Raw genomic sequence first — 15,292 nt, forward strand, 5'->3', positions numbered from 1 at the left:
TTTTGACTTATATGTATATTTGGCAAATCTTTGTGTAAACAACAAAAAAATACAATTTTCATTTCTTTGCCAGCTTGGAAAATATAGGCTTATTTTTACTTAAACGTGATATAAAGCTCATTAAAATGTTCTGTAATGTCTTGTTGTAAGTTTGTTATCATAGTTCTTCGTATTTTTATTGTCCACTAAACGTGAGTGGCTTCAATTTAAAAAGTTCTAGTACAAAGAATTTCTTTGTTTTGAATTTGTTTGTTTATTGTTTTTAATTTTTAAAATTCATACTTTTGACATGTATGTGAATGGCGGAGTTGCCGCTTTCCTCCTTTTCGGTGGGTTTTAATATTAAAAAGGCATCAAAATGGGAAAAACCCCCCCTTGGTATCTCTGCATCTGTTAAACTTTTTATGGGAAGATGTATGAAAATTCAACTTGCTATAATTTCATATGCTTAACAGTATCACAACAGTATGTTTACAGTATCTCCCCATAACTTTTCATATGAAAAAATTTATTATATGCATACCACTCCATATCATTGAATTCCTCATTAGAACATGTAGTCCCTCTATTTTAGCGTATCAACAGTTCATATGGCTTCATACCATGTAAATGCGCCATTACGCAGCGCCTGAGCTCAAGCCCAGTTTCCCACCAACATCAAAATATAAATAACAAAAAAGTTTTTTCTAATAGCGGTTGCCCCTCTGTTGGTAATAGTAAACCTCCGAGTATATTGTCATGGAAACGACTTCTCATAAAAATACAATTGCCGTTCGGAGTCGGCGTAAAACTGTCCTTTACTTTGTGTGACAAAATTACGCACGCCACATATCGTGGGAGAAGCTAGGCCAAACACTAACATATTGGCCCGTAGTCATAGTCAAAATAAAGTCGACTTTAAAGTTAGTTGCAGCTTTTTTGACAGATATCCCATTGAAAATTATGTCAAAAAGCTGCAACTAACTTTAAAGTCGACTTTATTTTGACTATGACTACGGGCCATTGTGTAAGCGCCAATATGTATATCGTCGTTTAAAGTACAAAAGCGCGTATCGTGGTTCTGCAAAACCTCGTAACTGACATTTGTGCCAAAAAAGATATTTGGTCACCGCAAGCTCCTGGCATCAAGCCCTCATAAACGAAAGACACAAGATCACGTAAGAACAAGAGAGTGAAAAAAGTCGATTTTTTTAGCGGGTTCTACGCCATCTTGTTTCACTGGAAAACGAGCGAAAAGTAAACAAAGCAAAGAAAACAACGAAAACCAAAATTAGCCAAAATTATTGTCAGCCACTTTAAACGCACAATTTAGGTAAAATGATGCAACAAAATGCTTTAAAATGTGTTGTCATGTTGAATTAACTCTTCTTTACTTGAATAAAAGTGTAAAATAGTGGTGCTTGTGATGTAAACAAACGCCCAGCTGACGAACCCGCTTTCGCAAACTTTTTTCTCAAAACCAGTTACAAATACAAAGTCGCGTTCTTACGTGATCTTGTATTTTTGGTTCATGTCAAGCCCTTAGCCATTTACAAAGAACGTAAAATACGTTTTGTGATTGGATGAAAAGAGAAAGCACGCTCCTGATGTTCACCCTCGCTACAATTATAACGTGTTGTCTCCTCTTATAGATTTACGCTCTTTGCCATTTATAATAAAATATCGATACTTAGACATAAGGAGAAGAGATAATTAAGTTTAAAAGAGAGAACCGTTTTTAATTAGGACATGTTTTACACTCTCCTATAAAATTTAGGCAACCTCACATACGAGGTTTTGAATTTTTTTGATGCGCGGTTTTGTACTTTAAACGACGATATGTAGAAGTATTGCATACATATTTTGGTGCCTTCTCAAATATAAAATCCATTGAGAAACGAAAGAAAACGGCATCCCTATGATTTCAACTTATGCCAAATGTTTCGTAAACAAGCAATTCTGAACAAAAAACTGTTTTTCCACAAAGATGTTTAAATGGAAGCATTACAAATAAGGAAAAATTGCAATCCACAAGGCTTTATTGGCAGTAGGTCCTTTTTAAAGCACATTTAACAAAAAAATAAGCTATTAGTTTCGAAGTTAGCACAAAATGAAATTTTTTTGTTTGTTGTTTACAAAAAAATACTTGCCAAGTATATAAATCAAAATTGTTACATATATATCGCTTTCATTCATTTCTTCATAGAGTTGGTGCTTCTTTTATAGGAAAATTCATACGGCTTATGAACAGATTCATACCATGTAAATGCACCATAATTTGTTCAAAAGTCAATAGGCCGCAAGGTGCGTCGTTTGCGGCAAAGCATTCAACGCGTGCACGTTAAACAGCCAGTTTTAGCGTGTATATTGTACTTAATGTGAGGACAAAATTGAATTGAATTTTTTATAAAAATTTGATATCAATATATTTGCTTAAGTATTTAATTGAGCCAATTATAGTTAGGAGTATCCAAAAATTTCTAATTAATAAAATAAAAATTAGCAAATTGTGCTGGCAATACCACAAAATTACTCGCCATTTTGTTTTGCGTTTTTCACCACTTGGGTGCATAAAAAATTTTAAGAAGGCGAGACAAGTTTGCTGCAAATTTCAAATTGGATTGAAAATTGCTCATAATATTGAAGAGAGTGAAATAAAAAGTTTTATGATTAAAAGAGTTATGTTTTAAGACATGATTTGTGATTGATCTTAAAGGCAAGGTAGGCTTATTTGCTAGACGGCCTAATTAACAGCAGAACATGGGTCGTCTTCGTATCCAGTGTGGTAGAAAAGGCGTTGATTTATTTTTTCAACTATTGTCGACGGACTACAACCAATATCTTTAAATTGAGTACGACCATGGTTTTTGTTAAAGAATGTATTTTTTTAATGAAAAGGAAGGGACACTTTTTTAGAAGTTGTGTATAAATGGTAAATGAATATGTATGTGTTACATAAAATTTAATTGAAGTTCTTTGAGCGATAAGAAATCACAAGTAAGGTATGCGATGAGTGACGAATGTGTGTATGTAAATGTAGGGCTGGTATAAAGTAGTAAGATGATATACTATTGTGTTAGGGTATATTATATCAATTGAGATAGAATAATTGTAGAAGTGTTTTATTTTTAATAATAAATTTCTTGGCTTATCTATTGCCATTTAGCTGCTAGTCTCAAAGTCGAAAAAACCTTGGTCTTGGATAATAGGCTGCGTGTAATCTCTTGCCTGTTTTTGTACAATGGGTGTTTCTTTAAAAGTCATGAATGGTTTTTTTCTAATAGGTATTTGAAGGCCACAGTTGTTTATATAGAATCGCTAAGTTTCATAATTTTTTGCGTAAGAAAAATTCAATGCAACGTCAATAAGAAAAAAAAAAAAAATATGTCGCCCCCTAAAGAAAACAAGAAGAAGAACAGGAAACAGCGATAAATGTTCAAAGCAAATACATTAGTCTTTTTTACTGAAATTTATAGAATAGCACAGTCGTAGACCATAACAAAAAAATTAGCATATATAATCAAAATTATGGTAGTTTATATACATATTTACATCAATTTACTTGAAGGATCCTGACGGTGCAGTGAAGCTATCAATACCAATAGAGTCAGCTTACGTCAGCACCTTCACGGGAGAAAATAACATGAATAACGATGCCACCTGCACGCCCTGGAAGTCTTAAAGATCCGGAAATAGCCGATCTTTTTAACAAACATGACCCTGAAAAAATATTTGAAGATCTGCGTGAGATTGGTCATGGATCATTTGGCGCTGTTTATTATGCGCGATGCAATCTTACCAAAGAAATCGTGGCCATCAAAAAGATGTCCTATTTGGGCAAACAGAGCCTTGAAAAATGGCAGGATATTCTTAAAGAAATCAGGTGAAGTGTTTCACTATGAGAGCAATCAGTTGATTGACTTACATATAATTTTAGATTTCTACGTCAATTGAATCATTCCAACACCATCGAGTATAAGGGCTGCTATTTACGTGAATCCACAGCGTGGCTAGTGATGGAATATTGTGTCGGTTCGGCTTCTGATATTATCGAAGTGCATAAGAAGCCGTTACATGAGAACGAAATAGCTGCGATTTGTGATGGCGTTTTGAACGGTCTAAGTTACTTACATAGCTTAGGGCGCATACATAGGGATATAAAGGCAGGGAATATCCTTCTCACGGATAATGGTATTGTCAAATTGGCTGATTTTGGCAGTGCTGCCATTAAGTGTCCAGCTAACAGTTTTGTCGGCACGCCGTACTGGATGGCGCCAGAGGTAATTCTGGCTATGGATGAAGGCCAGTATGACGGTAAGGTAGATGTGTGGTCATTGGGTATAACTTGCATTGAACTCGCTGAAAGAAAACCTCCATATTTTAATATGAATGCAATGTCTGCGCTTTATCACATTGCACAAAACGATTCTCCAACATTATCGGTAAGCCAGATTATTTTTCATAAAAGAGATATTAACAAAGATTATTTAACTTTCAGAAAAACGAATGGTCGGACACGTTTTGCAATTTTGTTGAGTTGTGTCTTAAAAAAATGCCAGCCGAGCGTCCGTCGTCTTCGAAACTTCTTAAGCATGCATTTTTGACGCAGCCACGTTCAGATATAGTTTTGTTGGAATTGATTGCACGGACAAAAGCGGCTGTGCGGGAATTGGATAATTTGAACTACCGTAAAATGAAGAAAATCCTTATGGTAGACACCTGCGAGACTGAGAGCGCCATCGGGGATACAGACGATACACAAGACGAACATGCCGGTGGCGATAGCAGCAAGAGTAATAGCATTACTTCCGAACACTCTATACAATCAGTGGGTGTGTCTGCGGCCAGTAGTCAAGTAGTACAGCTATCCCAACCTTACACACTGGTACAAAGGTGCACAACTAATTATTTATATTTTATAGAGCTCTTCGTCAAATTCTATTCCCACCGCCCAAAATCATATAATGACTCAACAGCAGCATATTGCTGTAAACTATCAACAACAAGCGGTTGCAGCAGCGGCTGCGAGTGGTGCGGCTGCTCGAAATTCATCACGTCAGCGTAATCTGCCACCATTACCTAACATAATGCACAATATGAATAATAATGTTACACCTACGAATTCGACTTCGGTCGTCCCAGCACCTATAATGCCTGCTTCGGTTACAGTTCATTCAGGAGGGGGATCCCCTGCTGCAACAGCGAATATGGGCACTGGCATGTTATCTCAGGCTATCGGTGTTGGTGTTGGTAGTGCTGGTGGCGCTGGAGATCGTATGCCACGCTATTTGTCATCACCCGCCGCTGCTGCAGCAGTATATGCCGCATCGTCCCAGCAAGCCATCTCAAATGTCGTAAATGAGCACGGACCGAATAATTTTGCAACTATTCGCACTACCAGCATTGTAACAAAGCAACAAAAAGAACACATGCAGGTAAATAATTCACGTTAATTTATGTATATCTGTATGATAAATTTGTGGCCAAGGAACGTTTGATATTAGGGCTGGGGCTATCTGTATATTCCAATGTCGAATATCCGTTTGTAATTCGGTTAATATCCCTTAATTTGGTTATACGGATATTCTGTTCCAGCGAATTGTAAAATAAATAAATAGTTTAGTTTAATTTAGTTTATTATTAGCCAATGAATACAAAAAAATTCGTATAGGCTAAGTGGATAACCCGTACCCGAACCCGTAATAAAAACAAGTGTGAAAATAACTACTTTAAAAAAGATTTAGGGAGTTAATGAAGTTTTTTTAACTGAAAAATCATTATCAACATGCTGAGAAATTCTGTTGAACTAAATCAGGGCCCTAGTAATTGAAGCATTTCGTGCATGCAGAGCCTTAAAAATGCCAATGTGGAAAAATTCGGGACACCGAAGTGGTCTGGCAGGTATGTTAAAGGAAATCCTCTCAAGGAGTTCGGGGCAGTCTACAACACCATAAACGATATCATGACGGAAGGACAGACAAGATTGTTCTCCTACTCTGCAGGGGTTTTAGATGTATCAGTAGACATCTCGATTCATGGGTGGGAATAAGCTACGAAGCGTAAAGCGTAAAAATACCTTCTATATACGTTCGATCCTTGTAATGTGGATCCTTGTAAAGGACGTGTATTCAAGCCTAGAACGAACAAATGCCCTATTTCAATGTATAGGGATCGGTGAATTCAGAGCTATGACGCCGAACGAAAGCATAATTAATGTGACTAGTGAATGTGACAAGGTCTTTTATTTCATGCACATGTTGGAGTGGTGATAAAGAGATGTGGTAGGAAGTCTCAATTACATGACTACATTTAGCAAAGGTAACATGAAGACATTTATTTATATTCAGCGAGAGTCGATTTATGTTACACCATCTGCTGACGCTATCAAAGTCGATCTGCATCAATTGAGAGTCACGAGGGTTACTAATAGAAGCATAGATCTTAAGATCACCAGCATAGAGTAGAAATTCAAGGAAGAGAAATATGTATTAATATCGTTGGTAAACAAGACAGACCCAGGATTCTACACTGTAGGACTCCTGAGCTTGCGACAAAAGGTAGGGACCTGACATTGTCAACGGCAACAATGCAGCGGCGATTCCGTAAATAAGAAGCAATACAAGTCAGGAAAACTGACTGAAACCCAATAGAAGCTAGCTTTTTTAATAGGGTAACGTGGGAAACCCTATCGAAGGCCTTAGCGGAGTCAGTATAAACAGTGTCAACCTGAACTCCAGATTGAAAAGCAGCTATACAAACGTCTGAAAATACTGCCAAATTGGATACAGTTGAGCGACAAGGAATGAAGCCATGCTGCTCTGTACATACTCAATTCTTAACGGCAGGTAAAAGTTTTCCTTGGATAATGCATTCAATTTAGAGATGGGTCTATTATTACTGACGTTGCTTTTATTAACGCTCTTGAAGAACGGAGTGATGAAATCTAATTTCCAATCGTTTTTAAAGACACCCGAAAATAAGAATTTTTTTTAAATTTTCAATAAAGTATAGATGTCTAAAGATTGTTGAATGTTGAAAGAAACATTCTCATCTACATATGTCCGAATCATTAACGTAATTTGATTGACAAAATTACGCAAACAAATTAGCAGCAGCTGTGGGTGTATTAACCGCTTTAACGCGTAGAAATAGTGTTGAGGGAATATTAGAACATTTTTTTTTTGTCCAAACATACGAATTTCTTAAAAAAATTGTAAAGGCTGAAGTAAACGTTATTATTGAGTTTTTTTTTGAACTTGCGAAGATACCTGTACTTTTCATGTCGGAGTTTCATCAGGTTTGCGTTGTGCCAGGGCACTTTATATTGCTTCTTTGTTAAGATTGGAGCAATACTTTTACAAATGCCGACATCACAGTGGTAAAACAAGCTATCCCAGTTGGTGTTCAAAAAAAGATTGTCCAATTTGGAGAAATGGCATAATTTAAAGTTGAAGGACAAATTAAAACTAGCGTCGCAAACTTTAGCATATTGATAAAATTCAAGTTTAACAACTAGGGGAACATGAAGAGTATGAGGCTTGGATATAGGAAAGTTACATTCATACACGGATAAATTTACAGTTTTACTTAGGAAACTTAAATCTAAAACCCGAGATCAGCACATTAATACGCCAACAATTGTTATTTAATTGTTACTTTTCAAAATATCCGGATATTTATATACTATCAGGATATCAACACACTATTGGCATTACTGTATAATTCGGATTTTGTTTAGGTATGCGAATATCCAGAATAAGCGGATAGTCAAAGTATCCTGAAAAAACTCCCAGACATACTTGGTATAAATTTTAAAGTTTTTTTTTTCCTAAAGTACACCATCTAGGGGAAAATTCAGTTTTATCAAATTATATTTTCACAATTCCAGTATGTAATATGTTCATAAAGTAATACATTTCTATGATTTATGAATACAAAGACTGGAACACTCTTTAGTGCATGATACTAGGATTGTTTGTACCCTAGATCATAAATTTAGGATTACGAACTTTTGTGATCGGAATCTTAAATAATTATTGCTTATATGAAGATGCATTTTGCAAATCTGAAATGGTTATCTTATTATCCTTGCTCGCTAAAATAGTGGATATTTCTCGCAAAGCAAGCATTAGTCGTCCCCTTCGAAACAGTGCGTTAGTTGAGTTTGACGAAAACAGTTAATAGACTAGTCGATTTAGGTGGGTCTTAGTAGTAGCGCTACAAAAATTTGAACCCAGCGAAGTTTAAGCGGCTATAAATGGAGTATTTTAAGTCATGTTATCATAAAAATTTTTTTTTTAACTTTGATTTTTCAGATGTGTATGTACATACGTATATTTATAAGGTTTTAGCTTTTCGATGTCAATTCTTTAAAGAATTTCAAAGAAAATTTGAATATCGTGGCTCATCTACTTCATTATAACATGCATAATGTTTATATTCCAATTTAATTTTTCTATACTGGCAACTAATTCAAAATTACTCTCGATAGGAACCGTACAAATACACCCTGTGCCCATCAAAATGCGCTGAAAGAGGCAATTGTATAATCTCTTAATTAATTGAGACGAAAAACGAAGAAAAGCGATATGTATTTAAAACATCTGATGGCCGAAGTAAAACAAAAAATCTCACGCACTCCATTTGAGAAACGACACTGCCTATTATCTAAATAATTTCGTTATTTTGATATGTGATACTTAACTACTCATGACTGTCCTATTTACTGGGCTTCATTGTGGCTGCTTCTGGGTTTTCAAAATTTTTAAATCGAAGTTATAAAGGATCTAGTTGTGCTACACATTTGGATTTTGGGTGTGAAGTAATATCTTATTAATTCCTTTGACCGTTCAGGATAAGCTTCTGCCAACTTGCTAAAGAAAACATCAATTGAAGGGGTTAGAATCAAAAGGATCTAAGTAGTTCTGAAATTTTTTTGAGATAATTAAGTTTAAAGTTGATTACTTATTGTAAATTCTGGGTAAATGCATTTGAAATGATTCCTGCCTAAATGAATGCAGGTTAATTAACTAATTTAAATGAATGTTACTCTTTGTCACCACATAAACACTATTAGGGTACTCACAGTTCTATATTATCTACTGTGTTAATTTTGCCACCTGGTAACTTTAAAACATTTTACCATGTGGTAACTTTGTTTGTTGTTGGTTCCCATACTAATTGGAGATAACACTTTTGGGCAAAATTACTAGACTTTGTCTCATGTTTATGTTCTGTGTTAAACTGGCATTTATCGCTGCTTGTACATACATACATGAATTTCGCTTTGGGCGCAGCGCTGCTTGTACATAAGTTTCTCTTTGCGCCTGCCTGGAGCTGGCAAAGGTTATTTTTTTTTTTTTTTTTTTGCGCTGTGCTAGCTGAGTATAAAAAAGAGAAGAGAGAATAGAGAGAAATATGTATGTGGTTTGTTGATGCTCTCTAAACACAAACGCGTGAAAGGCAAACGGTCTAGCAATGCGTGGTATTGTTGATCAACTTAATACTTTATTTAAACATAAGGGTTGCTCACAGTTCGAGTGTGTTATCTTGTTAAAGTTGCCACCTTTTAACTTTAGAAGTAAACTGTGAGTACCCTATATATTAACCTATACAAATATGGGTATAACTTATATTTTCAAAAAAATGGCAATTACAGCCGAAGGTTTCTGAACTTCATTAAATTAACTCTAACGGGCACTTAACTAATGATCGTTAAATCAGTTAATTAATAGGGGTATTCTCTGAGTCTTGCAAAGCCCTTGCACGGTGCACGGATTGCACGGTTTGCAAAGCTGTCCCATACGAAAACCGGTTTTAACCGTGCAATCCGGGCAATCTGTGCACCATGCAAGGGCTTTGCAAGACTCAGAGAATACCCCTAATGTTTCCACTCAGAGTTAAAAATTATGAAATGAAAAAATTTAACTATGGCCCCAGTTGCGGCCCCTTTTTTGTGGCATCACTCACTTGTTGTTGTTGTTGTAGCGGCACTACTAAGCCCCGCCTGTTTCGGGTCAACTTTTAATCATTATCGTCAAGCTCAACTAACGGTAGGCCCAGGAAACGAGCTGTTTCGATGGGGTCGGACCAAAGGGAGAGGGGTGTTAGTTGAGTCGGATTGAGCTGGCATGTGAAGAGGTGGTTGGTGTCGTGGGGGGAGTCTCCACATGCCGGGCACTCATTTGGGATGTTTGGGTCGAGTCTGGACAGGTAGCTGTTTAGGCGGCTACAATATCCAGACCGTAACTGAGCCAGGGTAACGCGGGTCTCTCTAGGTAACTGAAGCTCCGTCTCTTCCACAGGTGGTGATTGGGCTCCGATAACGACATTCCTAGGCCGGGAGTCGAGGTAGGTGGAGACAGACTCCCTATGAATGTCGTTGATCGCTCGTCTGTACGTCATTGGGTCCAGTGGTTGGTCTGTGTGGGTCTGGACTGCGTCCTTGTACATGAATAGGTGCCCCGTGACGTGCCTGGGCGGAGGCTCCTCCTCCAGCAGTGGTCTGTTGGGGTGTTCACTTCTGTGACACCCCACAAGAAACTGCTTACAGAGCATCTTGTTGTGTTCCCTTACGGGGAGCACTTGGGCCTCACTGTGTAGGTGATGCTCAGGCGTCATCAGAAGGCACCCAGTCGCTGTCCGGAGTGCGGCGTTCTGACAAGTCTGTAGCTTCATCCACTGCGTCCAACTAGTCCCCGGCGACCAAACTGGCGCAGCATAATTTAGAACCGGCCGGCCAATTGCCTTGTATGTTGCCAGCAACGTTTCTTTGTCTTTGCCCCAAGTGCTGCCGGCGAGCGACTTGAGGACCTTGTTGCGGCTCTGTACTTTGTTGACAACTGCGGTTGTGTGCGCGGAGAAAGAGAGCAGGCTATCAAAGGTAACCCCTAAAATTTTCGGGTTGTTCACCGTCGGTATGGGTGTGCCGTCGACGTGAATGCCTAATTCAAGCCTGACCTCCTTCGTCCAGGTGGTGAAGAGGGTCGCCGTTGATTTCGTTGGGGAGAGGGTTAGGCTCCTTGCAGTGAAGAAGCGAGAAAGGCTGGAGAGATAGCCGTTTACTTTTGAGCAGAGGTCATCAATTCCATTCCCAGACCACAAAATCGAACAATCATCAGCGTACGAGATCAGGGAAACTCCTTCAGGTGGCTGGGGGAGTTTCGAGATGTAGAAGTTAAAAAGTAACGGGGAGAGAACACCACCTTGTGGAACCCCTTGTTTTATTCTTCTTGGTTTCGAGGTTTGATCTCTGAAGATTACTGATGATTGTCGACCACTCATATAATTCGCCGACCATCGCTTCAGTCCTTGTGGGAGAGAGGAGGCCTCAATGTCTTCTAGCAGCGTGGAATGGCAGACGGTGTCAAACGCCTTTGACAAGTCCAGCGCTACTAGGACAGTTCTCTCACAGGGGCGGTTTCGATTTAGGCCACGAGTTATCTGGGTGTTTATGGCGTTAAGTGCTGTTGTTGTGCTGTGCACTTTACGGAAGCCGTGCTGATGTTTCGCTGGGGTTAGGTGGCGGGTGAAGTATGGGAGCAGCAGGGCCTCAAGTGTCTTCGCGACCGGGGAAAGGAGCGTTATCGGGCGATAAGAGTCTCCTCTGTTGGCGGGCTTCCCCGGTTTCAGCAGTGGGACCACTCTCCCTGATTTCCACACATCAGGAATGATGAGAGTGGTCATAGACAAATTGGGGACCTCCGTGAGGTATGCTACCCCCACAGGCCCCAAATGTTTCAACATCAGCATACAGATTCCGTCGGGTCCAATGGCTTTGGAGGCTTTCGCCTTCCCGATGGCCCCCTTCACTTCACCGCTGGTGAAAACAAGTGGTGCATTGTTTTTGGGCAGTTTGTGCAGCCTCCTGGTCACTCGACGTTTGGCCTTGTCTACCGAAGGATGCAGTGTGAATTGCCGACTGAAATAGTTCGCGCATTTCTTCGGGTCCGATGAGGCGTGACCTTCGAATGAGATTTCCACTCTGTCATCACGCTTCGTCGGGTTGGACAAGGACCTCACGGTTGACCAGAGCTTACTCACACCAGATGTGAAGTTACAGGCCTTCAAGTGCTCTTCCCACTTTGTCCGCTTGTGTTGATTTACCAGTTGCCGAATCTCCAAATTAAGTTCCCTCAAGCGAGGGTCCCCGGGGTCGACCTGGCGTAGGTGGTCACGCTCATTTGCTAGTACAGCTGCTTCAGCCGGGAAATTTGGGCGGACTTCCGCGATACGTCCGGACGGTATGATGCGAGCTGCTGCGGCTGTGACTACCCTGCGGAACTGGCGTTCGCCAGCATGTACGTCTGTGGGTGTGGGGATGGCGGGAAGCTGCTCTCGGTAACTTCCGCGAAGCCGTTCAAATCAGCTTTGTTGAAGTTGGTGTAGGTTCGGTGATCCGCGGGAGCAAAGTCGGTGGGCTTATTGATCGAGATGATTATGGGCAGATGGTCTGATGCTAACGTTAGCATAGGTCGCCATGATATGCTATTTATCAGACCAGCGCTAGCAATTGTTAGGTCTGGCGAGCTGCTGCAGCTGCCCACAATCCTGGTGGGGGCGTCGTCGTTCATGGTGCAGAATGTCGAATCGTCTATCTGCTCAGCCAAACTGTTTCCCCTCCGATCATTGGCCAGGCTTGAGTGCCAAAGATCGTGGTGCGCATTGAAGTCACCTACTACCAATCGGTTTTCGCCTCTGAGTAGCGCACCTATGTCAGGGAGATATCCTGCCGGGCAGCAGGTGACAGGGGGTATGTACACGTTAAATATTTCGAGCTCGACATCGCCTGACCGGACAGCTATGCCCTGACATTCTAGGGTAGTGTCCCTTGGGTCGATGTCTTCTTCGATTAGCCGATACTGCACTGTGTGGTGTAGAATGAACGCTAGTCCTCCACCATTGTCTCGCTCGCGATCTTTTCGGAGCACATTGTAGGCGGCGCAACCCAACAGAGTTGAGTTGCTGTGCAACTTCGTTTCTTGGACCGCAGCTATCAATATGCCGTGCCGACCCATGAAGACTGCTATCTCCTCAATCTTGCTCTGGAGTCCGTTGCAGTTGAGTTGGAGTACGATCATATGCCTTGGGAGGCTGGTCGCGATACGGGGGGTGAGGGAAGTGTGGGGCCTACCTTGGGCCTCTTGCGCCTGACGCAGTTGCTGTTGCAGCCTGATGGTAGGTGGCTGCGATATGGGCGTTGTTGTCTGCGCCGGCGGTGCACTACAGCAAGGGGCGCTGTAGTTTGTAGTCCACTCGCGAGTGGTGCGTAGACCAGAACATAGCCGGAAGTGGCACCAGCCAAGGCATGTGTTGCATTTGACTGATGTCACATTCCGGTATATTCTGTTCTGGCACACGGAGCAGATGGTGTGGGCAACCAGTAGCTGCTGGTTGGCTCGCGCTCGCGAGTGGGACCGGTCGGTAGGTTGTGTGGGTGGGGTGTGTTGGGAGGTTTGCTGTTGCTCAGGGGAGCTTCTAGGGGCCGTGCAGGCTCTTCGAGTGCTGGGTCGCACCCGTGCATTACGCGAGTGGGTAGCCGTGGAGGCTGATTGTGCCATTTGGCTTGAGCAACAGGGAGCCACAAAGTTTGTGGTCCACTCCCGGTGAGACCTAACGCCAGAGCAGGTTCTCAGGTCCACCCGTTGCAGGAGTTGCACCTAACCGAAGTGGAGTTCGGGTGGAGTCGATTCTGGCAAACACAGCAGAGGTAAATTTCAGGTCCGGGGTTGGGCTCTACGCCCGTCCGGAGAAGAAGGATGCGAAGCAATCCGGCTGCATGGTATTGCTCCATGGACGAATAATGATTGGTGGGTATCGCCGATCTAGACGGGGTTAGATCGCCGAAACAACAGCCTTTGGTCGGGTAAAACCCGAGTCATTCCGGTACGTAGAACCGGCTGTCGTGGGAATGTGGCATCACTCACTCTTTTCGTTCAGTTTGAAATCAATAAAATAAAATAAGTATTTATATCATTTGGGCCGCACTGCCTCAACAATCACAACGGCTGAGTGAACAGAGCACTGACGTGCAATTCGAGAGATCCGAGTTCGATCCTCGGCAACGGTTTTTTTTTTCTTTTTCTATTAAATTTTTTCTTTTCATGTTTACGTTTTATTGCTTAAAAAATAAATATTTTTGTATTTAATTTAATTTTTAGAAACTACTAAAAGACAAACAAAACCAAACAGGTTTCGCAGTCACATTCAGAAAGAAGCTGCGTGGAGTACCTGTCTGTCGAAATGTCTAGCCCCTCGTCCAAAATCCTATTGTCTTGTGTGTATAATCCCTATAAGTATTTCGGCCTATGTGACTTTTTTAATTTTCTGTCCACTGTTTCTGTAGATTATGACCATATAATTCTTTGTGGTGATTTTAATATGAACCTGTTACGTCCTATTGTTATGTTATGTTTAATAGATGACATCTCCTGTGTTGGGTTGTCTATGGTTAATTTGTCGGTGCCCACAAGATATGGTAGCAATTGCTGTCCCAGCTTATTAGATTACTTTGCTGTATCTGATCCTTCTATTGTTTTGAAATTTGACCAAATATCTTTTATATCTGATCATGACTTGATATTTTGTTCTTTTGACGTTAAGCTTGATCACCATGACAACAATACCTATGTATTTAACATCTTTGACTACCGTTCCTTAGATGTCAACAACCTTTTCAGTAGCCTCTTGCAGATCAATTGGTCCGATTGCTGGGGTCTCAGCACGGTCAATGAGAAGCTCCGTTTCCTGAACGAAAATATATTAAATTCGCTCCTCACTCATGTCCCTACCCGAACCTGTGACAGGTCTTCCTGCCGTTGGTTTAATGGTGCCGTCCGATCAGCGATTAAAAAACGCAATAAATATTATAACATATGAAAAAGGAACCCGACAGATGAGAGCTGGAGTGCTTTCAAAACAATAAGGAATGAAGCTACCTCGGTTATAAGACGTGAAAAGAAAAATTCTTTATGAATAAGCTGGATCCCTCACTGCCTAATAATGTTTTGTGGCGAAATCTGAGAACACTCCGCGTCCATGCCAGTGAGAAATCAGAATGCTCGTTGAGTCCTGAAACGCTTAGCGTTGCCTTTGCTTCTCCGCCTTCATCTTGTCCCCTTAAGACCAATTCTGTAGCCTCCTGTCCGGTCTCTTTTGCTGGCGAAAAGTTTGAGTTCATTGCTGTGAGCGAGATTGATGTGGTGAAATCTGTTTTTAACATCAGGTCCAACGCAATCGGCGAGGATGGCATTCCGATTAGATTTGTGAAGGTAATATAACCGATTATTTTGCCAACCTTGACACACATAATAAA

General features: G+C 40.8%; 1 protein-coding gene across 1 annotated transcript in view; it reads left to right on the forward strand.

Moving 5' to 3' along the window:
* Positions 1-2,524: 2,524 nt before the first annotated feature.
* The window catches only part of LOC118734094 (serine/threonine-protein kinase Tao), an 81,447-nt gene continuing 68,679 nt past the window's right edge, over positions 2,525-15,292 (forward strand). Inside the window, 5 exon segments of the mRNA XM_036463799.1 lie at positions 2,525-2,700; positions 3,548-3,862; positions 3,917-4,421; positions 4,478-4,834; positions 4,902-5,414. Of these exon segments, the coding sequence (XP_036319692.1) occupies positions 3,633-3,862; positions 3,917-4,421; positions 4,478-4,834; positions 4,902-5,414 (1,605 nt within the window). The 5' untranslated portion in view covers positions 2,525-2,700; positions 3,548-3,632.

This window comes from Rhagoletis pomonella, unplaced genomic scaffold (assembly GCF_013731165.1).
Source record: "Rhagoletis pomonella isolate Grant_MI unplaced genomic scaffold, Rhpom_1.0 Rhpom_scaffold_00002, whole genome shotgun sequence".
NCBI classification, from domain to species: Eukaryota; Metazoa; Arthropoda; class Insecta; order Diptera; family Tephritidae; genus Rhagoletis; species Rhagoletis pomonella.